At 40.4% G+C, this 27,809-nt stretch overlaps 2 protein-coding genes across 8 annotated transcripts in view; one reads left to right on the top strand and one right to left on the bottom strand.

The window, feature by feature from the left end:
- Positions 1-18,717, bottom strand: part of greb1l (GREB1 like retinoic acid receptor coactivator) — a 42,211-nt gene extending 23,494 nt beyond the window's left edge. For 4 of the 5 annotated variants that reach the window (XM_067606173.1, XM_067606176.1, XM_067606175.1 and 1 more), the window contains exons 1-2: positions 18,570-18,717; positions 310-421 (exon numbers count right to left, since the gene is read on the bottom strand). The gene's annotated coding sequence lies outside the window, so the exon portion shown is untranslated. Of the gene's footprint in view, positions 1-309; positions 422-2,684; positions 2,883-18,569 lie in introns of those variants that run through there. The other variant, XM_067606174.1, reaches the window with a different exon arrangement.
- Positions 18,718-21,858: 3,141 nt separating this feature from the next.
- rock1 (Rho-associated, coiled-coil containing protein kinase 1) overlaps positions 21,859-27,809 on the top strand; it is a 31,003-nt gene continuing 25,052 nt past the window's right edge. For 2 of the 3 annotated variants that reach the window (XR_010930956.1, XM_067606171.1), the window contains exon 1: positions 21,859-22,737. Coding sequence is in view for 2 of the 3 variants with exons in the window: in XM_067606171.1 (XP_067462272.1) it covers positions 22,645-22,737 (93 nt within the window). In the remaining variant the exon portion in view is untranslated. The remainder of the gene's footprint in view (positions 22,738-27,809) is intronic. The other variant, XM_067606172.1, reaches the window with a different exon arrangement.

Here is a 27,809-nt window from a genome sequence, read left to right as displayed (position 1 = left end):
ATGGTTAAAAAGGGATGTTCATATCGGTGAGTGGTGACTTTAAAACTGCCTCTCAGGCAGTCAGATGGTCAGTCAGTCAAGGCTATTCCCCAGCTCCTGGGTGGCATCAACAGATTGCATGAATGTGACCCCAGGTCAAAACAAGCTAGTCTAATCTTCTCTCAGTGCATTTGAGAGGACAAAGAAGTAGAAAATATGAGAACACAAGACATGCAAATAGCAGCTGAATTTCCACTACAGTCTCAGCCAGTGCTGTTTTGCAAAAAACAGATAACACATTAGCAGAGCATTAAAAACAAGGCGGCTTACGTTGTCGGATTGTTCCCAGGCGTGAAGGGACTTGTTCACCTCTGCTACATGCTGGGTCACTACCACTCGGCAGAAACTTTCAGGAAAGACATTTCTGTCAGTGCTTCGAGACCTGAGGGAGGAGCAGGAAGATCTGTGATTAGCTCACAAACTGTCAAACACAACACAAATTAAACAGTTTACAGCAGCTGAAAAAAGAAAGACGACAAGATGTTCCTCAAAAATTCTTTTCACTTGCATCAAGAAAATTTAAGGATTTACTCATGGGTAAAATTATTTGTTCAAGTGAATATTTTTCCAAGATAAAAAGCAATGTTGAAGTACTGTACCATTGTATGAAAAGCCAAACAGATATTTCTCTTTGACTCTATTTTCTGAAACATGTATGCTATAAATACTGCAGGTCGGCACGGTCCGGAGAGCATGCCCATTCACAAAATGAATGGTTGCACTTATGACCACTCAGACACTGAGAGGGGCTCAAACCGTGACATATGTACTCACTATTCTGAGGCTAAAAAGGCGTTACATGATACTGTGGCCCTGGGGCTATTTTCATAAAACACAATTGGGTGTTTTAGTTTGTAGCTGCACTCTCTACACACAACCACAGTGCTCTGAATAGATCTGCCAGTTACTTTGACCCCTGGACAAAAGTATTGTTTATTCACTCTGATGGCTTTGATATGACAGAAGCAAAGTTCCCTTCAAAACACTGACTGACTGTCACAATCTACCCCGTCACCACTTCTGACTGTGTGCTGCTATTCTGCAAGTAGGCCGCTGTTCTGGGGTCCAAGTCCTGCAAATTGCAAGTGTACACAAGCCGTTTCAACTTGCATTAACTGACCACACTGGAACTTATTTTGTGAATGATTAGCCAGCTTGATACAGGTAATCAAACTTAAAAACGTCATGTGTCCAACAGAAACCTATACTCCTTTACCTCCAAGCAACCGAATAGAAGAAAATGATATCAGAATGTAGTGTAGTATTGATAATGTGAAATGTACTGTTCTGTTTAAAGTATCATAACAGAAGTTAATGCGTAATCCACCATTGGGTGTTTCCACTAAGGATGTGAATCTCAACCAAAGCTCTGACACTGCTAATTACCCAAGGAGAGGAGTCTTGAAATATTTTGATGCTTATCTTGTCGTGAAAGGTATAGACGACCCAGAAGGAGACGCAGATGGCTCCTGAGATGAGGATGAAGGAGCCGTAAATCTAGACACCAATACAAGTCAAGCTCGAGGTGCTTATTTAAAGTCCTGCTTTTCCAGTAATGACATTCGAGGGAATGTTTAGGTTGAGATGCTGGTTTACTTTACTCGGGGCCTGACAGTATTCAAGGCGATGGTTAAGTTAAAGACACGCACATTTGTCACGTAACTACTTTGTTGCAAGTGTAACTGCATGTGCATGCGCACACACGAACACACACACCCATCTGAAGTACAGCACCAGTCAAAAGTTTGGACACACCTTCTCATTCACTTGAATGAGAAAGTGCTTCCGTATTTTTGACTGGTACTGTAAATCATCAAATACTCTGGCTATTTGTTATATATTTGTTATATATCATACAGCACGGTATTAAAATGTAAATATAGAAATATTCATTTAATATTTAACTGACCAACTGAATTGCACTATTATTCCTGTTCTTTCTTTTTCTCTCTCCATGCAGCCCTTCTTTTGTTTCTCCATAATTACACAGCAGTGTTAACAATAGAGGGAGAGAGGCAGGATTAAACTTGCTTAACCTCACATTCAAACTTTATCCTTCAAATCAAAACCAACACATTTTTTAAAGAAATGTGTAAAAAAAAAAACAATCTACTGTTTTCCATATTACAGTAAATATCAGAGAAAAAGGAGGTAGGAAGATGTTAAATTTGACATGAGGTCATTGTCTAAATTTTTTTAACTCAGCAAGTACAGACAACTAACATTAATTGAGCCAGGATTTACTTTAAAGTGTTATCAAGCTACCAATTCACCAATTAAGTCTTTTTCTTTTTACCCGAGTCATCAACCGTAGATGAAATGTTAATGAAAATTTGATAAATATCTAAACCGTTTTCACCTCATTGTTATGCTTTAACATGTGAAGGTCCATACCAATAGTTGAAATGCGGGAAAGAGCTCAGCACACTCTTAACATTAGAAAAGCTGTGGTGAAAAGACACTGCCCATCAGATATAGGAAAGGGGGATGGGGGTAAGAAATGAGGAAAACAAAAAAAAAAAAAAAGACAAACATCTCTTGTGGCCTCTAAATTAGGTGCTAAAAGCCCATCTCATTAATGCTACACATCAGGCTGAATACCACACGTGACACACAGCAAGCAGTTTCAAAAGCTTCTCCTGTACCTTCCATGACTCCTCGACCAGTGGATGAACCCTAAAAATCCAAATGTAATAAATCCCAAATGTGAATGAAGGCAGTTTTTTTTTTTCAAAGGTAGTCCATGTTAGATGATAAATCCTTGTGGAAAGAGTTTGTTATGATATCCAGGCAGCATGTGGAGTTTCACTGTTCTCTGGTATGTCTCAAGTCACCTTTGTCATGATACTCTATGGAAAGGACTAGGAATCCCACTCTTTCCCTCAGTACAGCAGAAGCCCTCCCTCTCTCTCTCTCTCTCTCTCTCTCTCTCACTCACATGCAAACAAACACACACACACACACACACACACTCACAGACCCCTCCCCCTAGTCCCCTATGCCCTCCTCTGTCCTGTGCCATTTGCCAAGGAGGGAGGGAATCCACCGGGGGCTCATTCATCTTGGCCCTGCTGACCCCCTGTGGTGACAGATGCTCTTGGAGGCCTGCAGAGCTGTGGGGGGGGGAAACAAAGAGAAAGGTCTGCATCTCCCCTCTGCCACACAGCCACGGCACTCTGCCACGCGTGACCCCCAGCACGCCAAAACATGGGCACTGTGTCAAGTTTTCATTTTCGAAAAAAGGGGAGAAGGTGGGGTCCGGGGGGGGGGGGGGGGGGGGGGGGGGGGTCTGTTAATCAAACTTTTGCTCTCACGCTCTAGCTCAGTTCGGTCCCTCGTTGCCACACCCGACTTTTATTGGGGCCAATTCAGAGACAGGAGACTCTGTCACCAGCAAAATGGGGACAAGAATGTCAGGTCAGCTTGAGCATTTTGTCCTTGTAGCCTTGCCCGGGATTGACCCCACACTGGGCTTTTACTCCCGCTATAAATACCAGGGGCTCATCTGGTCAAAATAAATAAACAGAAATGCACCACAAATCAACAGGCGCTGGCAGATGTTGGGGATTTTAAGTCATTATAGCCTAGCGATCACCAGGCTATACCTTATCATGATATTACCAAGGGGAGAGGGAACAGATTTTTCAGGAAATAACCAAAGAGACTCAAGACTGATGACACTGCAAAACAAATTAAGTTAGATATGTGGAACCTCACTGCATCTGAAGGAAATGTCACATTTACTTCACATTCCTTCAAAATGTAAGAAATAATAGACTCATAGACTAAATTCTGCCACTCCATTACATATCATACAATCCAATATCAACAAATACTTTTTATATCTTCAATCTTTTTCCTCCATAAACACAATCAACTGTCAGATTGCCAAGTCTAACAGTCACTCCCAGGGTGTTATTTTGACTTCAACTCCATGTTTCTAATACTAATATTGCAACTGAATCATTTAATGCGGCCTTAACCATGAACTGTACAGCTCCCTTGAATTGTACAGAATTTTACAGCTCCCCTTATGGCTTCTGTGTGTGTGTTTCCCTGTCAACTAATTAATGTCAAGTAAAGAATTTGTCAAGTAAATAGTAGGTCCGACTCACATCTACTTGATGACAGGGAAGATACACTCAACATTTACCATGACACAGTTTATAGCTTTCACTTTAATTCCAATATTTCTCCTCAAAAAGTTGATTAGATTAAGAGTTAGAGCAGAAATGATAACAAAAAGGCCAATGTTTGATTTCACAAATTAGGTGTGAAAATTACACGCCTTGAAAGCATACTTTCAAAGAAGATGAAGAAGATGCATACTTAAAACACAAAATAATAATGACGAGAAATGTTTGAAATAAGTGGTGGCATCAGTTGTTACAACTGTTGTATTAATTAAAGACTCTCATTATCAACACCTCACTTTACTGGCCCAGGTTTCTTGCTTCGCTGAGCCGTGTGACTGATGTTCCAGTTCATTACCACAGACACAGTCAACAGTTGTTTTAATCAAGTCGTGTGCAGCTCTTCTCACCTCCTCTCCAATGGTTATATTAGGGCAAAGTCAGTGTGAGGGACAGCTGTAAACCATGACATGAGCCAATCAGGGCCTCCATTAGTCCTCACTGCGCTTTCATGCGCTCATTTCTCTCAATCAGCCACATTTGTCTAAACATTGGGCTTGAGTTTGACTGTGAAATTTGTCTGGCTATTGCGGATTTAGACCACACATGGTAAATGTCAGTGAGTATCAAGCGGAGCCTTAGATTACATTTGACATTTTTAAGTGATGACTATCTTTGGCTATCAGGTGTAAGAAAAGTGAAATCCCTACAAATGATCCATCTGCGGCGATACCGATGCAGCCACAAGTTCAACTGGTGGAAAAGAGCTGTCAATGTGATTTATGTCTAAGCCCCTGACTTTGACATGGCCGGTCTTAAATAGCCCATTTAGGATGGAGATAATGAGTAAACCCAGCATTTTCTTTGTCCTGAAAAGACACTGTGCAAAAAAACAAAGGAGTGTGGATTGAATGCTTGCCCGCCCCCGAACCCATCCTTCACCATTGCATTGAGCTCCTGCTAAGGTCCCTGACAAAGGGGAAGTATCTTTACCACCGCCACCTGAGGAAAGACGAGTCATGTGACCAGCTGGGGGGTTCTGGGAGATCATGGGCTTGGGGGCTCTTAAATTCGGAGGGGGTAGGGAAGAGGGGTTCTTCCTCTTCAGGATTCCCAGTGGAGTGCTGCTGCTTTGTCTTAGCTGACTCAGCAGCTGCCCAACACATGACGGTTGTATGGAGCAGCTTGGATTGAGCTAAAGGCGAATCATCTACCTAAACTTGTTATTGCAGATACTCTGACATTAATGAAATAACCTAATATACTAATCTACCAAACCTGGCACATCAGGATGGCAGCTGTGATTACACAATATAGCAAGTCGAGGCTCTGAGACTGTAGGAAAAATGAAGGTCCTCTGCTGATGAGGTTCAACTGACAAATCGAGAGATGAGAAATGAGTATCAGGTGGGGAGGAAATACAAGAAACGACCGAGGTGCTAATTAGCACGTCTGACTCTTATAATAAGAAAACAATCCTCCGGCTCAACTGTCAAAAAACAAAACAAGAAAACGAAACAGCCACTATGTGAAAATTCCCGCAACCAGAATCCCCTTCTCTACCCGCTTCACATGGGCTACCTGACGCCAAGGGTGTGAGGACTCGCACTGTTGTTTACTATCCGGGTGGCAGTCCACAGCTCTAATTTCCTTATAAAAGCCCCACAACCTTCTTCGAAAACCCCCCTCCTCCCGCTCCTGGGGACTACCTGCTGGGCCCTGAAGTGCAAATCGGTGCTAGTGAGGATAGCAGATGAGCTAAGGTCATTCATGCCTTTCTGGTGGGCCACACAAACAAAGGCAAACATTCCAGCTGAATGCCATTGCTGAAGTCGGCAGCAACAGAGAGAAAGAGAGGGAGAAGGAGACAGAGCAGGGCTCAGTGGACATAATAGCCTGAGGGAGTGTGTGTGTGTGTGTGTGTGTTTGTGGTGTGAGTGTGCATGCATCCATGTGTGTGTGTGTGTGTGTGTGTGTGTGTGTTCTAGGGGATTATCTGTGGAACTATAAAGTGGGGTGAACCAGGGTTTAAGGCCTGGTGTGACCAGAAGGAACGGGGGTAGGGTCTGAGGCATGAGGAGGGGCGGACAAAAGGAGCATTTGGGCAGATGAAGAAGTCATCATCATTAAGCCACTGGAAGTTTACTGTCCAGTTATAAAACTCATTTCAAAATTAGAGGCTAGGGGGTGCGTGTGAAAGGGCATCGGGGCTGGGAAGGCCTGCAAGGGGCTGGAGGGACTTGCTGAGGAACTGTGGAGCTAATTCATTAGGGGACAAGCAGCCTTTGTGTTAACACTAGGTTGATTGGAGTGGTGACCTTGCCACACACTCTGGCCCAGCGGATGAGTTTAAGGGCAAGGCATTTAACCTTAAACTAAATCTCAGCCACGGACAAAGGCCAGCATCGTTTAATGGCCAAGGCCTACCAAACAGATAACTGATGCAGCACAAATATAAAACAAGCCTTGTTAAAAGTTGCCAAGTCCCGGATAACACTGTAGAATCACATTAACAGTAAAATTTTAGTAAATACTATAATTAACATTCCAGCATATTACTTAAAAGATATGATTTTGATATTACAAAGTAAATACGGAGCTGAAATGATAAATGAATCCATTAATTGATTTCATTTTTTAAGGAAATTTATTGGTTCCAGCTTTTTAAATGTGAATATTTGTTGTTTCTTTGAGATAGTAAACTGAAAATCGTTGTGTTTTGCATTGTTGATCGGACAAAACAAGCTGATCTCAAGCCTATTTTCTGACATTTTATAGAGAAAGTGATTCATTACTTAACTAAAAGACTCATCAATGGGTTATTTTATAATGAAAATAATAACCTGATTGTGATCATTTTAAAGTTTTAATCAGTATGGGGGCTGTCAAATCCCATTCGTTCTGTCATTTTTGCAATTAGTCTTATCAAAAGCAAACAGAGATGACTAAAACTTGCCTCCCAACTTCCCCAGAATTTCTAACAAAGCTGACCAAAACAGACAATTGAGCAACAGCTGGTTAAAATGTTTTGTGAATAAATGTTATTTTTATCCAGCTGTTATCATTTTTCTAAAAACTGATCTCATATTTTGTGTCCTCTAAATATGATCTTTTGTAAAGCTGGAATGTTTTAAAAACCTTTTTTTTAAAATGCCAAATCTAGACTGATGGGCTTATTTTGGCCAAATAGCATCACGTCTCGCCAAAAATGTCAGTTCTTTGATAACGTGAGCAGCAAGCAGAGGTATCTGTTTTCCCGGCCGTTATCCCTGATAGAATAAGTGAATGAAAGTGAAGGATGAGTGACAGTTTACAATGTTGTTCATGACTGTGTAATAAAATGGAAGCCCTGTCAGTGAACCCAATCTGCATTTTACAACGCTGCCGGGTTGAACGCCAGTTCACCTAAGTCGGAACAACAGAGAGAGACACAGGACCCTAATGCATTTATGGACTTATTCAGGGAAGCCATATTGTATAAGACAACTATGAGTTCTATTTCATACTGTAAACCTGTCACTGGCAGTGGTCAAACACCGGTCAATGGTAAAGGCCAAGATGAGGGAAGGAGAAAAAAAAAAAAACATGAGCAGTTGCAAGATTTTAACTTGTCAAAATTTCTAATAATTTACATCTTTATTCTAAGTCTGGAAAAATCTTCACCTCATGAAATAAACAAATAAGCTTATTATAGACAAATAAAATCGCTTATTTGCTTATTCATTGTGTTCCCAATTCTGACTTCTATTTTATCCTCATCTGAGAGAGAAATAGTTTCTTCAGCTTCTTCTAACATCTGGCACACACCTAATGGCTCATCCCAGAGTAGATCTTTGATGATGGTTGACCAGGCCTTGTCCTGGCCATAAACTGTTGTTTAGACAGCCCTATTAATGGGGTGTAAACGGAGAGCCATGGATCACATTGAGAGGGACAACACTATCAAAACATTGGCTCTTATCAGATGACAGAACTAGCAAAAGGGTCATGTTCCGTTTCCAGGAGCTGGCCTGAGCTGCACTCTGCCCTCACCTCGACATTACGTATCGATCAAAGTGAGGTGGTGAACCAACAGTAAACACAGTAAAAGGGTTTGGTATCATTTACATTTTTTTGATTTTTCTGCCAATATGATATCTGAGCTTCAGTGCCAATACCAAAACAGTATGTGTGACAAAAGACTCTCAACTGAAGGTCAACTTACTGCCTTTTTTTTTTTTTTAGATCTTTCAGCTTCATCTCACAGCCTTCATTAGTAAATGGAAGAGGCTTGGGTGTCATCATGTGACATATGTGTGGGATGTCGTTCACATGATAAAAAAGACAATACTTTTCTCAACACTTCCCTTTACTTTAAAGATGATTTCTTTGCCTTTATTTGAGAGTCAGTGTAGCGAGACGGGGAAACAGGGAGAGGGAGGGGGGTGTGACATGAAACAGGGGTATGCTGGCTGGGAATTGAACCGTGGACGTTGTGGTTATATGGTATGCGCTCTAAATGTTGGGCCATCAGGGCACCCTTCAATATACTTTCCTAATAATTCTTAGTAAGTTTATTGAAAGTAAATATTAAAATCAATATTCATTTATTACTGGAAATTATATATGTGTTGACTTGTAAGCTAACAAATTTCATTTTTTTGCTGGAAAGTGTATCAATTTAACTAAATAAGCAAAACTTCTCAGTGCACCATCAGTCTTTAATTTTGTCTCAACATGACGCAGATGAAAAAGAACTTTTCCTAAATAAAATATAGTGTAAAATTACCGAAAATATATGCCAGCTTTATGTACTTGACAGTTTTCCATACTCAAGCCATTAAGCGATAGATGTTAAAGACATATAAAAGATAAAGACATACATTGTCTTTATAAGGATCTTCACTCAACATTTTGGATGCTTTGAACCTTTTTTGTAAATGAAGGAATATAAAAGGCCCTGATTCAAAAGACAGCCAATCTACTCAACCTTCTTCCCTGAAATGTTCACACAACTGACACACTAACTCAATTTAGCCACGCAGGAGCACTGAGCACTCATGGAGAGAACAGAAGAAGGAGGTCTGTTGTGTTTATCAGGCGTCCAGAGAGAGACCCACCTTTCACAATAGGACCTCTCCTTTCTTTTCCTCCCTGAAAAAAAGTGTCAGCCACCTTGAATCCATTTGAGTGACACCGCGACAAAGAGGCTTCTCAATGTCCTGAAGAAGGAGACTCCTCCCCTTCCCTCTAAACTTCCTTACCAGGCGATCAGCTGTATCCATCATGTCCCTCTTCCTGACCCCAGGCGGCACTGCTGCATCAGCAGCACCCCACCCCCGGTTACTCCCTTGCCACATCTCCTCCATTACCCCCCACCCTCCTGATTAATAAGCACCAAGTTGCCCTCGGTGACAGGACCCACACTTAAATCCCATCACTCCTCCTTGCTGCAGCAAGAGCCACAGCATCAGCAGGACTCTTTTTGTCTTATGGAACAATGGGCGCAGAGCCATCCTTTGTTGAGGGCTTGACCCCACACACAAACCTTGCTGATGAGAAAAAGTGACAGTAAACCTATTCAGGGCCGGTATCACTTCATCCTGCACCGATGCCTCTGAGAGATGAGATATTTTACCAACCGGCAGATGTGACCGTTAGACAGGGCTGCTTCTACAATGTGGTGTACCAGACAGAAATGGTGGTTAATAAGGCACTCAGTTGCAAAGTGCTAGAAAATCTGAATAAAAAGATGAAAAAAATGTTTCAACTTCAAATGTGTTCCTTCTCTCTTTTCTGCCAGGTTCCTTGAAACTACCTACGTGGTGCAGTTAATGAGGGTCTCTGAAAGTGAATTTCAACATGTACCCACTTACTGTTATTGCACCACAACATGGGTTGTTTTTATTTAACAATGTTTCTTGTACCTTGGCAGAGCTAATTTGGCCAAAGTAGATATTTTTGTAACCGTAATTTGATGTTCTGAGGTCACTCTGCAGGGAAAATACAGTTTCTCTTTGAATAATTTTTAATCAACACCAACGTGCAAGACAGTAAACACACCCAATTTCACTTTCTCTGGCTTCACATCAGAGGTGCAACTGTACTGTTACATTCACAACAATAACACCACAGTAGGTAGGAACTAAAGTTACCCTGAGGCGAGGGAACATGAAAGAGCAACTTAAATGTTATGCCTCAACAATAATGTTAAGATTGCTGTATGTGGTAATGCAATCATTACTGTTGGATTAATAGTAATACAACTGAGTTCTGCAAAAGTCCGAATTACTATGGTGAAATCATTACAGCTAAAAACATTACGATGTACCAAAGTGTGTTATATGACTCAATTATACAAGATAAAGTAATTCAAACTTAAAAAACTGGGAAGATTTTTATTGTTAAGTCCACAGAAAGGGAATAAAAACAGCAAAAACACAGCCCCAGTTTACCAAACAAGTGCAGCCAAATGTAGAGAGAGAGAGATTCTTTGTAGGCAAATATGCGCTCAAGTTCTTTGAATTTTTCTTATTAAAGCGAGGATCACAGATTCTGACAGTTTGCCGCAGTCAGGCCAAGCTTTAATGCTGCTTGGCATAGATTCTCTGGAGGTGAACTGGAAGGATAAACGGTGTTCTTCTAAAAGATATTCCCTCATTTGGTGTTTTTAGATGATGGTGGTGGAGAGTGCTGACTAACACGTCACTCCAAAATCTTCTTGTTGATATTCAAGTGGGTTGAGATCAGGTGCTTATTAAGGTCGTAGCATATGATTAACATCATCTTCATACTCATCAAACTATTCAATACAGCCTCAATCCCTGTATGGTGACATTTGCATTCTGCACTCTTACTCAATTTTTTGATTTAATTCAACACGTGCATATATATCCTTTTAGGAAAAGGTATGATAGTATGTATATGTATGGTCTGACAATTATTTTCTCAACTAGTCAAGTAAATGTTTAAAAAACAGAGAAAAAAAGGGCATTCAGAATTTCTCAGAGGCCACATATTACTTGTTTTTGTCTGAGTAACAGTCTAAAATGTTGAGATATTCTATTACCCATCATATATGATAAGGAAAAACAGCAAATCTGATTACTTGAGCAGCTGGAACCATTAAATATTTGTCATTTTTGCTTGAAAAATGACTGAAAATTAATCGATTATCAAAACGGCTGCTGATTAATTTTCTGACGATCGACTAATCAATGAATCCACTAATTGTTGCAGCTCTATATGAATGCAAATGAAAGACTGCATGGCTTTTGCATGAACCACATGTGGTCAAGCTTCTTACAAAGCTCACTTACAAACAGCTCTCTGTTGTCTTCTTGGCAATGCTTTAAATTGACAGCTTACAAATGCCCAGCTAGTCTCACAACTGGTAGGTATGGTTTCATTGAATTAGTCCAATGGAAAATGCTAATGTGTGTTTTAATGCTATTGATTTTAGCAGCAAGTCAGTATGCAGATCTACTTAAGAAAATCCATAAGGAATTCTTCATATTCTACAGTATGCTTTTCTGTGTATTTTCTTTTTTTTGCCTGATTTTCCTTCTGTTTGTGCTTGAGTTGCAATTGCACAAGTTCACACAGAGAGAATGAAAAGAGAGAGTGAGGGAGAGATAGAAAGAGAATGACCTCCCCCTGCCAACAGAGGAACGTTGAGTCCTCGCAGCAGAGGACTGGGTCTTGGTCACCGTAGCCTTGGACAATCTGTGACAGCCTATAGAAAAGCCTTCTGCTAAAGACAGCCCTCTCCCCCACAAACCCTGGCAGCATCAACACACAGTGACCTTGTGTTTCAATATGAAGAGGGAGGGAGAGCGAGGGAGAAAGTGAATGTCCTGTTTGGGATAGAGTTTGTTTATCTACTGTACGTATGTTTGTGTTTGTGGGCAGGCTTTTTTTTTTTATAGTAAAATCAATTTGCTTTTGCTTCCGTTTTTTTTAGTCTCACTTACCTTCATTTAACACAAAAAAGAAGAAACTTAAATCACCACACAACTAAAAAGGAGCAGGAAAGAAAGGCAAGGGTATAAAAAGGGTAAATATTTGGTTATTTGTTGCACAAATGCATATTTCCTCCCACATACTATCCCACCACAGTTGGAATATGTTCAATAACAGAGCAATTCAGAAAATATTAAGTGGGTCTGTTGCAGCTGCAGATTACAAGCGCGGTGAAAATGAAATAATAAATTCTGAGGATGATCAGTGTGTCTAACTGACACGATAATCAAGAGATGGAAACCTGATGCTGTGATAAGTGATTCAAATGTTTATCTTTGGGGGAAAAAAAGGACACACAAAGGCCAAAATGGAATTCAACCTAAAAACTATTAACTTTCCTTCAGATTATTGTACTATGATCCAGCCAGTTACACGGCACACATTGTACTCTTCAAAAAGAACACGTAAGATGCAAGCAGTAATGTCTTGCTGCAGGTACTGTTCCAAAGGGTTGGCATCTGTGCACGGAGGGGGGGGGGGGAGAAATACAGCGGAACACCATGTAAGAACACACTGTTCCATAACAGCACTGTGCGAGACGGGATTCTCAGCTGGATGCTCTCCAGGTTTCAATGGCAGGAATGAGGATATTATTACTAAGTGCTCTCCACAGAGCCGCACGTACACTTTGCTCTTCGCGAGCTTGCATTGGTATAATGGAGCCCACAAAAATCCAAGAGATTGATCTAAAAAAAGGAGGAACACTGTGCAGACACGAGATAAGCACTGCATACCATAATCCTGCTGTGATGCAATGCGAGATACAAGGACTCGGGTGTCAGGGTTATTAACCTTATTTGTTTATTGCTGCTGCTGCTAATTCGAGAGTTCAACTCAGGGAACAAAAGTCTGAAATTGCTCCTTCACCTTGACAAGCCATCACTCCCCCATGAACGCACACACACACACATGCACACACCTGCACTTAATGGCAACCCTGCGACTTTGCCGTGGACGCGCTTCCTGACGGTCGACTTGGGTGCATGTCCAATAAAGGTCAATTCATTTCTGTCAGTGAGCTATTTCAACTTTGATCTAGATGTGGGAGTGCAGAGAAAAAGAGGGCAACGGAGGTATAAATCTGGAGGTTTTAACTTTTTGGTGCTTAATTTAGCTTTTTATTTAGATGCCTTTGCAAAATACTTTGCTATAGTGCCATGAAAACAGCTGTATGAATAGGAATAAGTGTATAAATATACAATATTACAGAGATAGAGGGCTTAAAGGTTGGAGTTTGTTGAGTCAGTTGGTTGATCAACCTGGATGTGGTGACAGATAAGAACCAGTCATGCATGTCTTAATCTGAGATAACTAACAGGACAACAGGAAGTGCCATCTAGCACAGAGACAGACAGACAGACAGACACACACACACACAATTAGCATCCGAAGCCTCCCTTTCAACAAAGAGCAGGATGTTCAGGCCAGTCTTTTTTGGCTGTACTCCTACGTGTTGCATGTTCTACCTTCCTGACTGTAAGTTCCTTTCATTCATCATTACGTAAAAGCCACATTCTAGGGCTGTGAGAAAGAAAGGCACATTTTAGTTGTGAGTAGAAGTTTGTCCACACAACCTTTCAGTTTCCCCTTCACTGCTGAGCAGGCCGTAAACACCCTGGCGTGAAGGAGACTCACACCCAACAACACAAATTCATGGTCAGACTTACAGGAATGAATGTTATTCACCCAGAATGAAGTCAAATAGTAAATGAACTGCTAGATAGTGTGTTCATGTTTCTCAATGTGGCTTGAACCTGTAATACATGTCAGCTGATATAATGCAGCGAGAACAAAAATGAAAGGGTCTGTGGTGACTGTATGTCTTAGCTACTGTAGAATCCTAGATAAAAATAAAAATGTTCATTCTCAGGTTTAGAGTGTGCTCTTGATTGAATATGCTACTGTTTGCTCAATGAAATATACACTACAACTGTATACTCAAATGCATTCCACCTAACATACTAATCAGCATGCACTATATATATATACCGATTAAGCTGTTTGGTCTATAAAAAAAAAATTAGTTGTGAATATTCCTCACAAGCTTCAACAGTCCAGAACTCCCAAATATTCACTTTAATATCAGTGAATTTTTTGAATTTTTAAAATAACTTAGATGATTTTTCTAAAGTTAAATTGTTGTCAATTAATTTTCTTTAAAGACTAATTTAATAATTAATCATTTCAGCTTTCAAGAAAAAATAAAATACTAATGATGAAAATGAAAAATAAATAAGTAAATCATTAAAATGTAAAAAAAATAAAATAAAATAATTGCCCTGTTTCCTGCAAGTGAAACTAAGATATAACAGCTGATGGTAGAGGGCTCTGAGGAGGAGGCCCCACCCCCACCAGAGGGATCAATGCACATAAATGGAAGAGGTCACAGACCTTTGACATCTCTTTTCAGCCGGGGGAGGGGCACAGGCCTTTGTGAGATTGGCTTTAATGATCCAATTGTCGACTGTGTCATACACCTTCATACAGTACATACATTTAGTCTCGCATTTCACTGAATCTCGTGCACACTCCCTTCTGTTCCTCCACTCGAACCGACCAGCCGCGATCCTGAGGTTTGCCTTGTTTCTCACTTGCTGCCTGCATCCAGCTGCCTTGTTTCATTCTTCATCACTCCCACATCTGTTTTAACCTCTTCTCCCATCTCTTCCCCTCCTCAGCCTCCCTTACTCCTTCCAAGACCTTATCTGTGCTTTCCCTCCCTCTTCTTTCATGCTGCATTTTTGAACAGAGGTTTGGTCACTTAAAAGGCCAAGGCAGGAGAAGATGACCACCTTAGACGTTTTGACACATTTTGTTCCTTGGATATAATATGGACAAAATAGCAAGAAGCGAGACATTCAATATATCTAATAATTGTCAGAGGGTGGATGAATGAAAATCACAGCAGGAAATTCAAACTAAAAGAAACTCAATTAACCGATGGAAAAAGAAAACATGCATTGCTGACGTTGGCATTATATTCTGTGAATATTTCTCTCTTTTGTTAACACACAGTGTTCCTGGCATTCTTGACCCTCCGTAAAAAAGATGAGATAAAAGTTTACGAGCATCCATGCGCAACACATTTAACTCTGCAGATCAACAGTGACATGCTTTTATTTCTGATGTTTTTTAGCAAATAGACATTGAACAGTTTGACTGATATACAGTACAAAGATGTTTCTGTCTAATTATATCTATTCTCTTTGCATTCTGAGCAGCCTGCATAAGGTCACTGAGTGCTTTTGACTCACATTAGACTCCTGAAGCGATAAAGTTGTCATGCAAAAACAAACATCTAAATCATAAAATACCTTGCTAAGTACTAACGTGCATCCATGATTTCGATGTAGTTTGTATAAACTTTAGCTTAGTAATTAGCTATGATCAGATCATGGTGTATCATCAGTATTAATGACACAATAATCTACATGTCAACATAAACATGGGGAAAACTTTAAAAGTGGGGTGACTGCTGCCTCAGTAGTTTGATCAATGATGATTATTTTGAGGACCACCTGTTTTCTCTGTCCGGCCACATCACGGCCAAAAAAGTGTGAAACAATAGCACTGATCCCTCTAGTTGAGATATTGTCCCTTGTACCATCTGTACTCTGGATCAGAAAAGCCCATCACTAAGAAGTACCTCTGAAAGGATCAAGAGAAGCATCTGCCCGGCTTGTGATCTCATGCAAATGATCTGTGAGGGTGTTCCGTGTAAAAGATTTTGCCTCATAGATCAATATATACAATAATATGTTCCTAGAGCTGGCTGTGACTATAGAAGAAACTGAAAGCTGTGTTACTGACTGGATTGGTAATCAATCGCTATGTATGCCTTTTTGTTATGACACATCCAAGTGATCCATCACACACTCGTTTGTCATAACAGAGAGCAATAAACAGAGAACGTGTTGAATAAAATGTTGGCTGTCAAACAAACATATTCTTTTTTTTTTTCCCCTGCAAGATAAACGGATACACCAAGGGCAAAATGAGCAAACACAAGGCATAAACAGCAAAAAGAGAGTCCTCACGTGCTCAAAATAATAGCTGGAGAAAAATGAGAGAAAATAAATCAATCTGTTACCCTGGTGACAATTGCCCCATCTACAAATGGATGTGAAATAGTCATCTAGCCACAGCTTGGTCTGGCTTTTCAAGTGAGAAATGTCATGTTGCATTTTTTTGGGAAGCCCTCTGCTTCACAGCAGGTCTTCTTCACTGTAAAACAACTGTGAAGGAGAACTTGGGCAAAAAATAGAGAGGAGCCATTATCATAACAAGATAAAAGGTTTACAAAATAGTATTTTCAGCATGATGAAAAGGTGTGTTATTATTTTAGATGGGGCATCTTTTGAGGGTGGACAGAAATGTGTTATAACTATAATTTACTTGTTTTGTAGTTTGGTGTATCCAATCTTGGTTCATCTGAGTTGCTAAATCTGTAATTTAAAAGGAGAAAACCTGCTTGTGTTTATTGCTCATCAAGGAGCTACAGTGACATATGGTTTTTAGGTTTTGGCTACATATTAATGATCAGGTTTTCTTTTTTCACCACTATATGGAACTCACTTACTCTATTTCCAGGGCCAATTAGAAAAATAAAAAGTTAAGATGCCACAATCACACGAGGACAATGCCCGACGCCAAACGTGACCGGCTCAAGAGCTTTACAAAGCGGCACAGGAAAGAAGATGTCTCCTTCAAGGCTAAAGAGAGAAACCTGTCCGGGTGCAGGAGTGGTGTCACGGGGGTCTTACTTATCTCCTCCCAGATTAAGTCCCAATTGTTCGCAGGGAACAAAGGCAACCAGTGAGGAAACCAGCCCCCCAAGGGCCAGATGGTCAGCGTTCAGAGCCTCCTGACCCCTCCAGCCCTTGCCCTCTCTTGACAGGGCTGCGCGTGCTCTAGGCGAGAGAGGCCACCCAACAAATTCACAACCCGCACGGCTCGTACAGAGCGTGTACTCACATGATACTGTACACATACTTGTAGTCTACCTGTCTGACTTCAAAGGATGTTTCTCTGTGGTAGATATTTATTTTTTTATAGGATACACAGTTGCAGAAGACTACCATGATGATCAGAAATCATGAATCAGGCTTTTAGGCAATATTTTTAATTATGCAGATATTCTGAGATCTAAGATTTTGAAGCGAGAGAAGTGAATTTGTTAGGTGCCTGGATTAGAAATTGCTCCATAAATGCTGCTTTCATTAAAAGTGACTGTTTGAGAGAATGATGCAGCACAGCAGTAAACAAGGCCTCTCTGTATCTGCTAAAATGAACATTCTCTGCTGTAGTTTGTGGGATCTTGTAATGTGCATGTAATTGTCATTAGCTCTACTGACATTCTGAAAGTACAAAACGGGGGTTGGAGAGACATGAGGAATGCAACCTTTAGGACTCGAAACATGAGGAATGGCAGATTAGATGTAGTCAAGACAGACTGGTTTGCCTGTAATTACAATGACAAACCACCGACTACATCTCCCAGGTCACTCTTATCTGATGTGAGTTTATCTAAGCTGCTGATACCTGTTTTCAACCCTGAGCCTTAGGCAACTGTAACAGTATTCAACAGACAAACATGTAAATTTGTAGCCCTGGTTCCAGATATACTTGACATGACTTTGTTAACAATGATTAATCAGCAGGAGGGTGAAATAAAACTCCACAGTCGAGATTAACCTTGTGTTAACTGCACTTATTGAAGCAGGACAGACTCATCTATGATTCTTTCATTACTCATGAGATAAATTAATTGACCAGTGATATATATCAATAATAAATCAAGTTTCTTTGACTTGCTTTTCTGCTCCAGGTTTTAAAAAGGCAAAGTTCCACACTGACACTCATATGACACTGCAAAATAGATTTATTAAAAGACTAATTGGCTATTAGATGTAGGACGTTTACGCACGCATTTGCGACAGAGCATCACTGACAGCCACGACATTAGGTAAAGCGTTATTATCTGCGCTAATGTAATGCAGCCTGTACATTAAAATCAGCGTTAACTCCGAAAGATGCATTCATTATATCCGAGCATTCACACGGGCTTACCGACTGAGTTTGCATGGCTATTAATTAATTGATTATCGCCTCACGTCATTGCCAACTTTAATGACCCCTTCTTATAAAAACGGGTACACTTTTTCCACCAGCGGTTTAAATTTCCGAGCAAATGTAGTGATGAACCAAACTTTAATCATCTGTTTTAAGCGTTGTTGACGGAGCGTCACCAGGCAGCAGTGAAGTGACCCGGGGAGCGTTAACCTAACCGAACTAATCCCGTTCATGATCACTACCGTGCCTTCGTATAAGCATGTGATATTTAACAGGTGTGTGGACGTGAAGATACAGAAACACAAAGTCCCAATGCGTGCCTACCTTTTTTTCCACACGGAGATGTGTGTTACAGGGTCATGTCCATGCAGAATCGGGTCTGTGGGTTAAATTCGCGTCCCCGGCTGCAGCAACACCGACGCCGCCGCTCTGCTCCGCTCTGCTCTGCCACAGCCGCTCTGCGCACAGTGACGGAGCCGCCAAGTGACGTCAGGAAATTACTGTACGTACCGTTTGGTTCACTTGAACGGAAGAAGTTCAGTTCAGCTTGTTGCTCTAGCGGGGAGGCTGAAAACACAAAGGAAGACACAAGAAAGTAATCCGTCAGAAACGTAACCAGGTGACGAACTAATTCACAGTTTAGATGAACCAAAATTAAGTTCAGCTGCACAGTAACTAGCAGTATCGCAGTAACTAATAGTAAATAAACAACCTGCAAACATGCAAACAATTGCAAAATGAATAATTCCACTGTTGATACGTTATACATTCATACATACATTCATAAATACATAGCCTTCATGCATGCATTCATACATACATAGATCAGAATCATCTTTATGGGCCAAGTAGGCTATGTTTATACATACAAGGAATTTGACTCCAGTTTAGTGACTTACACAAAATAACAACACAACAATCTTCAGAAATATACACAAGGAATGACTATATACAGGTGAAATCGTTTATGTGGACTGTAAATTGGATACAAAGATACATACATGTATACTGTATAGCTATAAAAAAATTACTATTATTTTCATTTTAGATACAGGCCTATGTAAAGTATCCTGTTTCCCCAACTATGGGTTTCAGGTTCAAATATCTCCCTCTGTTGGCGGAAATGCATTGAATTCAAGAGGCTTCATATAGGTTGAGCAGGTCGCACAAACCCATGATCATTGCAGTCTTTACAAAAAGTAAAATAGGCTACATCATCCGCCCATATAAACTGATATACTACAAATTAATTGACAGCCGTTGTCCGGGGAGCATGTTGTGACAGCAGGTTCAGTAAACCCTGTAAAAGTCAAGATCATGGGTCTTATTCAAGTTTCAGGACACGAGTGACTTTTCAACATGAATTGTAGAACATCGCCCTCTGTTGGGGGACATGCTGAATAAACAGCAGAACAGAGCAGGATCCTTGCTTTCAAAGGGAAAAAAGGAACAAAAGTGATTATTTAAAGTTTGACTAACATGACTCTTACATGAATACACACCGTTTATTAGTAATTAATTTTTTGTCTTCCCTTTTCCCCTTTCTTTTATTAGTCTCAGACAAACAGACAGACATGTAGACAGACATTAGATAGATAGATAGATAGATAGATAGATAGATAGATAGATAGATAGATAGATATAAAACATTCTTTACTTAATCTTTAAAGAAAATCAGAATAGAATAGAAAAGTTAATTGTATATAGAAAGTTAATCATATATAGAAAAGATGATTCTGTATAACATAGGACAGAATAGATTAAGATATTTGATTAAGGCCCAGAACCTGATCTTATTGACTATGGTAACCTATAGATTAATGGAGTAGCTGAGTAATTTCCATTACCAAATAGCAAGGCTGCCACTACCCCGGGGCTCCATCAGGGGCCCCACAGGCCCCAGGTATCTATGTATGTATCCACCTACTGGCAACAGGAAGTTATAGGCCCTATACTTTAACAAACTACTCCTACCAGGTTAACCAGATCCACCTGAAATTTGGTGAGCAAAGTTGTAAGATCTTGATGATGCAAAGTAGTGAAGCTTTTGAGTTTTCATCAAACGCTGTTGCCATAGTGATGCTTTATTCACCATGAAACAGGAAGCTGTTTTCGATGTGCAAGATGTGCTCGAAAACTCTTAAAACTTGGAGCACACATCAGAACCCATGAACATTGCAAGAATATACAGCGATTGAGTTCATGCATGTTTAGTGGGCTCCATAGCGTCCTCTAATGTGTGGAGGGCTGTAGTTGGGATAAAGTTGCCCCGATATTTCTGTATTTTACGTGAACTTTTTCAAACCCCTCCTAGAAGGTTTATTGGATTCGTTTGTAATTTGATTGGTATAACCCTCAGAGTACTGTGACACTAAATTGTAAAGGAACAGTCGATACTTCGAACAATGATGTCATAGGTCATGTGACAACAGGCCATTTTAGGCAATTTGCAGGTATGGAACTTTTTGAAACTCCTCCTAGAAGAATCAACAGGTCCACCTCAAAGTGAAATCTCAAGGACTTCACGATACCAAATTGCCAAGCTTTTGAGTTTTTGCAGGAGCGCTGTCGCTGATGTGGAAAATATGCATGTTTCGCAGTGAAAGATGAAGCTGTTATAACTTGACTTTACATTGTCCAATCTGCCCCAAATTTCACATGCTGGATAAGAGTCCAAGCTTGAAGACATCTACATGCCTATTTTAAGTCATAGTCATAGTGCCACCTACTGACAACAGGAAGTCAGCCTTATGTGACATCATCCGATTTACATGAAATTTACATGGTTTTGTCTACACATGATATACAGCAACATGATGCATAATTAGTGGGTGTTCCCTGCTACCACATGGTGGACACAGAAAGTGATATTTAACTCCTGTGTGCAACAGCTGATATTCATGAAAATGCATATGCATGTCAGGCGATCTCCACTAATTGTGTTGTTGCATTTAAGACCCACAGCTCATTTTTGCCCCATGGTCTCCTGGCACTTAAATCCAGCCCTAGATCATTTTAATTACTGGATATAATAGAATAGAATAAATAGAATACACTACTCTATATAGAATGGGATAGAATCAAATAAGCTATTTAATTATGGTTCAGAACTAAAAGCATTTACTCAAAAGAATAATCTATTGAGTAATGATAATTACACAATATTCTATTGTATAAAAATATATTCTATTTGATTATATTATACTAGAATAGAATAGAATAGAATAGAATAGAATAATCTTTAATTGCCCAAGTATGTTAGCGCATACGAGTAATGACTATATAAAGGTGAAACCGTTTCTGTGGATTGTAAACAGAATACAAATAGTGCAAAGAAGTGAAAAGTGCAAAGAGTGCTGAAATAAATATTAAATGGTAAAAAAAAAAAAAAGAGAGAGAGAAAAAGACGTTATTTTATATACATGTAGTAGGTAGAACATTTGAAGTTTTGGAAATGACAAGACGAGTAATTATGATTTGTTTTATTTTTGCTCACCCAGAGGAGCTTTTCTATGAGCTAAAAATGTAAACTTTGCAAGTAGACCAGCAACATGTTGCCACCATCAATCTGAACTCTTTGAATGCGGCACGCATGCGCAGTGCATTGACATTTTGAAGTTGCTTCTCCGGGGTGTTTGAACAGGAAGGCGGACATGTTGGCCAGGCTGTGGGAGAAAATCGGGCATCGTCTGCTGTTTTTTTCCCCCCCAAAACCTAACATACATCAAAATCCAATCTGTTTGCCTTCGATCTGAGAGATAAAGCCGTCTGGACGACGAGCAGTCGACAGTCAGTGACAGTGCACGGGGCTGCGGCGGAAGGACTGCCGTTAAACGCTGTAACGACTCCGTGTTTCAACTGATCGAAATTTGGAAGAAGCAGAAGTTTTTTTTCCCACCACTTCTACTTTTGAGCTGTCAGATTCGTTTGTCGTTTTCTGCAAGGGCCTGGCACAGATATGGGAACGGGCCCGGACTAACCCTCCCACAAACTGTGCTTTCCAAATAGACGTTACATTCAAGTTTAAGTTGCCTTTTGTTTGGATGCACCAACATTTTTAAGCCCTTATCCTCTGCGGCATCCTGCGGAGGCTGACTAATCTGTCGCCGCATTTATCTTCTACCACTGAAGTTATTTGCCACTCATACTGGGAAACATCTTTCGACACTGGAAATGTGGCTTTTGTATATTCAACGCAACCAGAAACGTTTTATCGTCTGTGAAAACTCGAGGAGAACGATGTGTTTTCTTTGAAGTGCGGCGGAAAGTTCACACGAAGAAAGGAACATTTGGCTAGCTAGCTACCGCTGGCTGCTAAGGCTAGCTAGCCAGCCTTCTGCCTCGCCAGTGAGCTTTTTTTGTTCATAACTCAACACCGGGACTGAGTTCAACAGCAAAAATGTCTGCTGGAGAAAGTCTGGGGGCTCGATTTGAAAAAATCGATGCCATGTTGAAGGACCCAAAGTCAGAAATAAATACGGATTGTCTTCTGGTAAGTTTGTAGCTTGCTAGCTGGCTAGGTAGCTAACGAGTCAGCCATTCGGGGTCAGTCTACTCCTTGGAGCAGAAATTCTTTCCGAGACCAACAAGTCGTCTCAATTGTCGCAGAAGAAATGTGTTGATATTGACGCTGACTGGCCAGTTTGGCTCACACACTAAGCCAAGTTCAAATATCTGCATGTGGGCGTATATGTCCTTAAGTATTAACGAAAACAAAACAATCAGCGGGTTGAACTCTGTTATTCTGTACTCAAATATAATATGAACTCCCAGCCAAAAACAATGAATCTGTAATTGCTAACAGCAGGGTTTGTGTTTAATTTCCACAGCGATGGACTCTCAGTACTCAATAATTTGGTTTCCTTAAAGGAGACTAACTAATTAAAAAGCAGTGGTGTCTAAATTTGTCTGACAGATGACAACAGACACGCTTTATGATTATTTTCTCAGATTATTCTCGGTCTAATTTACGTCAGTAGTAATATATCATGTTATTAAATGTGATCAAGTGAAGTGGTTTCCTTGACATCTTCTTCAGTCTGATAATGGTATGTGATGTCACCAGTGTGACCTTCAGATCAATTGCAAGAGGTTGGTTAGGTGTGCTCTGTGCTGTTTTGTCTAAATTTACTTATCAAAGTTTCATTTGAAGTGATAGGCTGCCTGCAAGCTTGTTCTAACCTGCAGGCCTCCAACTGCATCATTACACCTGTTGGCTTGAGTTCACCCTGACTGCTTCCTGTCTATGGGTGACAACTCATGAAGTGACTCTCCAGTCTAGGAGAAAGAAGGCGGCTGCTGCCACGTGCTAAACCCTAAAGCAACACCTTCATAGATTTTTTTTTTATTACATGTGGCAATCCCAGGAACTGACTCACCATGGAGTGGAAGCTAAGGGGATGTTGTTGTGTCAAGTGTTTGTTGATATCGGGAGCGTTTTGGCCTGGGTGACAGTGGCACTGAATGTTTTCACAAGGATTTGGCCCTTGGTGACTCACAAGAGCAGTTGCACTCAGATATATAGTGTGATGAAGCCAGATATTCATGTGGGTAATTGGATGGAAAGTTCTGGCCTGAATTTTCAGGGATTGACCTTGGTACCTCTGTTTTGGTGCCTATGTTTTGAAAACTCAGACATACCCGCCTGAGTTTTCACTTAGGGTTCACTGTTTGAAGTAGCAAGGGATGACTGGTAGTTACGGATCTCTGTATACAGTAGTTTCATTGTAACTCATTCAGGTGTTGTGCGCATAAGGTCATACTCTTTAATTAATGACCCCTGTATCTTGAATGTGTGACATAAGTGTTTTAGCAGGTAGATTGTCTTAGGGACATCATGGAAACTGTTTTTGGGAAGGGGGCTTGTCCTTAAATCCCACCTACACACCTAACTTGGAGTATTTGTGTATAGGCTTCTGTGGATAGCTTTCTTTTGAAAAGAAAACTTGCTTAGTCTCTGTGACCTCCCATCCTGTTGCAGAAAGAGCCAATTAAACTCACCTAAAAGTGCACATGCTCTGCATTTTTAATGGCAAAAAGCTGTGGGGACTGTTCCTGCTGGCAGCCACACACACAAGGGTGTTGTTCCTCTTTTTTCCCCTCTCTGCAATCTCCCTTGATCAATGAATGGAGGCCTTTTGCCGAGGCTCTCTCTGCCACCATGCAACTCCACCCACAGCTTAATAAAATTCCATGCTAATCAAATAACCTCTTGTCTTTGACTGGCCTGGAGTTCCCTGTGTGTCCCAAAGCCATTCTGCACGTCTGGAGAGAGTTGAGACCAGGCAGGCTGCTCTGAGGTAGCTGGGTGTGGGCTCTGCTCTCTACCCATAAACCAAAATTATGTGGACTGAAGACTCATGTTTCTGAAGGCCGTGAATCAGGACATTTAACTCATAAAGCAGCCAACATGCTTGGCTATGAGTAATAGGTTCCATCAGAACGCACAATGCAAGCCTCTTACTGGCTGTGTTTCTGTACCTGAGTCTTGAGCTGGCACTGCTTTCTGTCTCAAGTATAGCACTGTTGTGATTCCACTTTTCTTCCCAGAGAAGCCTGGCCTGTGTTGCGTGATGGTGACGTTTGGCCTGCACCTTACCACTCAGCTCTGGGCCGGCCTATCAAGCCCTGTATTCCAACCCTGTCGCCCCTTATCTTTACCCCCCTAAATAAATCCTGCTTGGAAAGAAGAGTGCCTTATCTGGATGGGCTGCCCCCTCCCCAATCATTGTGCTCAAGGCAGGCTTCTAAAGAGCCAATCTGTACAGACAGAATTCCTGACATTGTGATGGGAAAGCTCGCTGACATTAAGGGTCCCAGAATTGATATGTTTTTCTGTTGACAACGACCAATAGCTTCCATTAGATCCTTCTTTCATAGTATATGCCTGGATTGAACATCCTCACATTAGTTTGTGTCTCTGAACGTTAGCATACAGGAAATAGGATGTTAGTACATTTGTGAAAATACTGAATACGCCTTCAGTGGTAGAGTATGTTTATCATTTGGTAAATTAGAATGGTTGGGTTGATATGTTGGAACTTGTTTTGCATGGGCTTTGCCTCTATTTGAACGATATATAAAGGCTTCCTGGCATAGTCTTTGTTCTTACTTTGACACTTGAGGTGCATTAGCTACTCTGTGTTTTGATCTGTCTTTCATCTGTTATTTGGACTCTAAATCTGTAATAAGAGTAATTACAGGAAGCGACAAGGCCAGTAAACCAGATTTGTAGACAGTGATTGTGTGACTGCTACATGAACATGTTCAGATGGATGCTGTTTTATTAAAGTGATTTAGAATATGAGTTAAGCTGAAATTTTTAAATCATAAACAGTGTTAATAGTAGTTAATGTGGTAGATACAAAAAGGCTTTAATTCATATACACTTCTGAAATGTAAAATGATAAAATACAATAGTTATGAGCTAATTTACAATGCAGAAACACTCTATTAAATGAGTGGAATAATTAGTGTATTAAAATGATATTTGCAGATTAATACCTGCTAGTATTTGTCTTCCCACAACAATGTCAGTGTTAACTGATTGAAAGAGGTGCTTATTACTGCTTAAGCCATTATAACTAATCAGTGGTGCTGTGTGGCAATGAATCTATGGAATAAGAATGGCTAATGTGAACATTATATGCTTATTTTAACTTATTTGCTCAATGACGGTCACATTGCCACTGTTGGCATGCCGCATGGTTTCCATCTCCAAGTGTATTCGAGTCCCAGACACCTACGCCCATGCTTTGGCATTCAAAGTAAACCGTCATATAGCAAAACCAGGGTCTACAGATGGTGTCCATGAGCTTTTGTACAGGCAAAGGGACAGTCCCCAGTCACGACTGTCTAAAATCGAGCCTTCAGAATCATTAGATGGATCATTTTACTGGTGTGCTTTTAGTCGTCTCGCATAGTAAATCTGCTGAGGCCCAGCTTAAGTAACAGCCAGAGTACAGTCAATTCTTGCCCTTGTTTAAGTGACCTTTGTCTTTAATGGGCGATTCTTACCTGCAAGGTGTTGTCTGCACTGATAATGCAACTATAGTTGGTATTGATTCAAGACTTAGTGACAGATCTGCACAGTTGAGAGGAAAATGATGTCTACTTTCTTCTTAGCATGTGGGCCTATGTGTCAATAGACCAGGATTATTGCTATATGTTTGCTGAATATCAAGGCAAGATAATTAATGCTTTTTTACAGTGAGAGCTCTACCATTTCCTTAACCTAAAACCTGAGGATGTAGTAAAATTAAATTATTCAACGTCATTTTCTGTACCTATTCATTTAGAAAGCACGAGATGACTCATTATCATTCTGTAAATGACTATACTGGTGGTTTTTATGTTTAAGCCTGTTGAAGTTGCTTAAAATTTGCTTTTACTCTATGTTAGTTGTGACTGTTTAACCAAGCATCACAACCTTTTGATGCATAATTAAGATTTAGCAAGTATAACACTGATGACTGAGGCAAATGTGAAATAATATTTTGATGATTTTTTTTTTTCTTTGTCACGTTGCCCAGCCTTGTTGTTGTCACACGGTAATGCGGCTGCCAGGAATGACAGATTTGGAAACAACTACTGGAATCTTGGATGCCAGAGCATCGTTGAATGCACCACCACTTTATTTGCAAATTGTCTCCGCTCACAGCTACATTATATATTGCAAGGCTAATATAACTTTGATAAAAAAAAAAAATAAGTGACTAAATTTTCATGGTGGTGGATTACTTCAAGTCTCTGCAAGTTAATTTTCACAGCTTGCTGTCTGGAAGCAGGAAAATCAGTCGAATAAAGTTTGGTAGGCTTTGGAAAATAGACAGAAATTTTTGTAAACAGCGTCTACGTTAGTTATTGGTTAAAACACCGGGAAAACCACTGGCCTGGTCTATAATGATGAATTCCATCTCAAGTTGAAAAACACATATTTGTAGTAATGGTTATTGTCAGCATTTGATCCATCCCTATTGTCAGAAAGGTTCAGGGCTGTCGGTTGTAAACTGCTCTCCTCAGCTATTCGGCTATGGGAAAAACAATTGGCTGAGCTATTTGTAGCTCTGCATTCCCTCAACTGACTGATTATGTGCAGGAATGCATACTAAAATGATCCACTCTTTTAATAATGGAACGCTTTTTCCTTTGATTTACCCATTGAACTTTACAGCCTCCTGCTTTTTTTTTATCTTAGTTATTAAGGGCTAAAATCCAGTTACTTTGTCCCACTTACAAAGGACTCTGCGACCCCTATCCAGTCAAGATGGTCTAAGTGAACTGAGTGAATGTTTAATAAGATAGTTATTTGTTCGGGTAAGGTCAGAAATCCTGGGCAATGCAGGAAAGGAGACTTGAGTTTTGCTTGAGAATCCAGAGCTCAGTCAGTGGAAACACGTGAGCGCTCTTCACTGTTGAAATAACTCAATTATATTTTGACATGAAAGCATTTGTGACAGTGATTCTCGCTCACTGGGACCTCATAAGGAAATGGAATGCCCCTGTTTTGCCACCCCTGGGTTCACTGTCACTGCCATTTATCCAGTAGAGTTGTTAGATATGCAG

The sequence above is a fragment of the Thunnus thynnus genome, chromosome 12 (assembly GCF_963924715.1).
Source record: "Thunnus thynnus chromosome 12, fThuThy2.1, whole genome shotgun sequence".
Lineage (NCBI taxonomy): Eukaryota > Metazoa > Chordata > Actinopteri > Scombriformes > Scombridae > Thunnus > Thunnus thynnus.
Note: the sequence above shows the minus strand (reverse complement) of the source record. Positions and strands in the feature narration are given on the sequence as shown.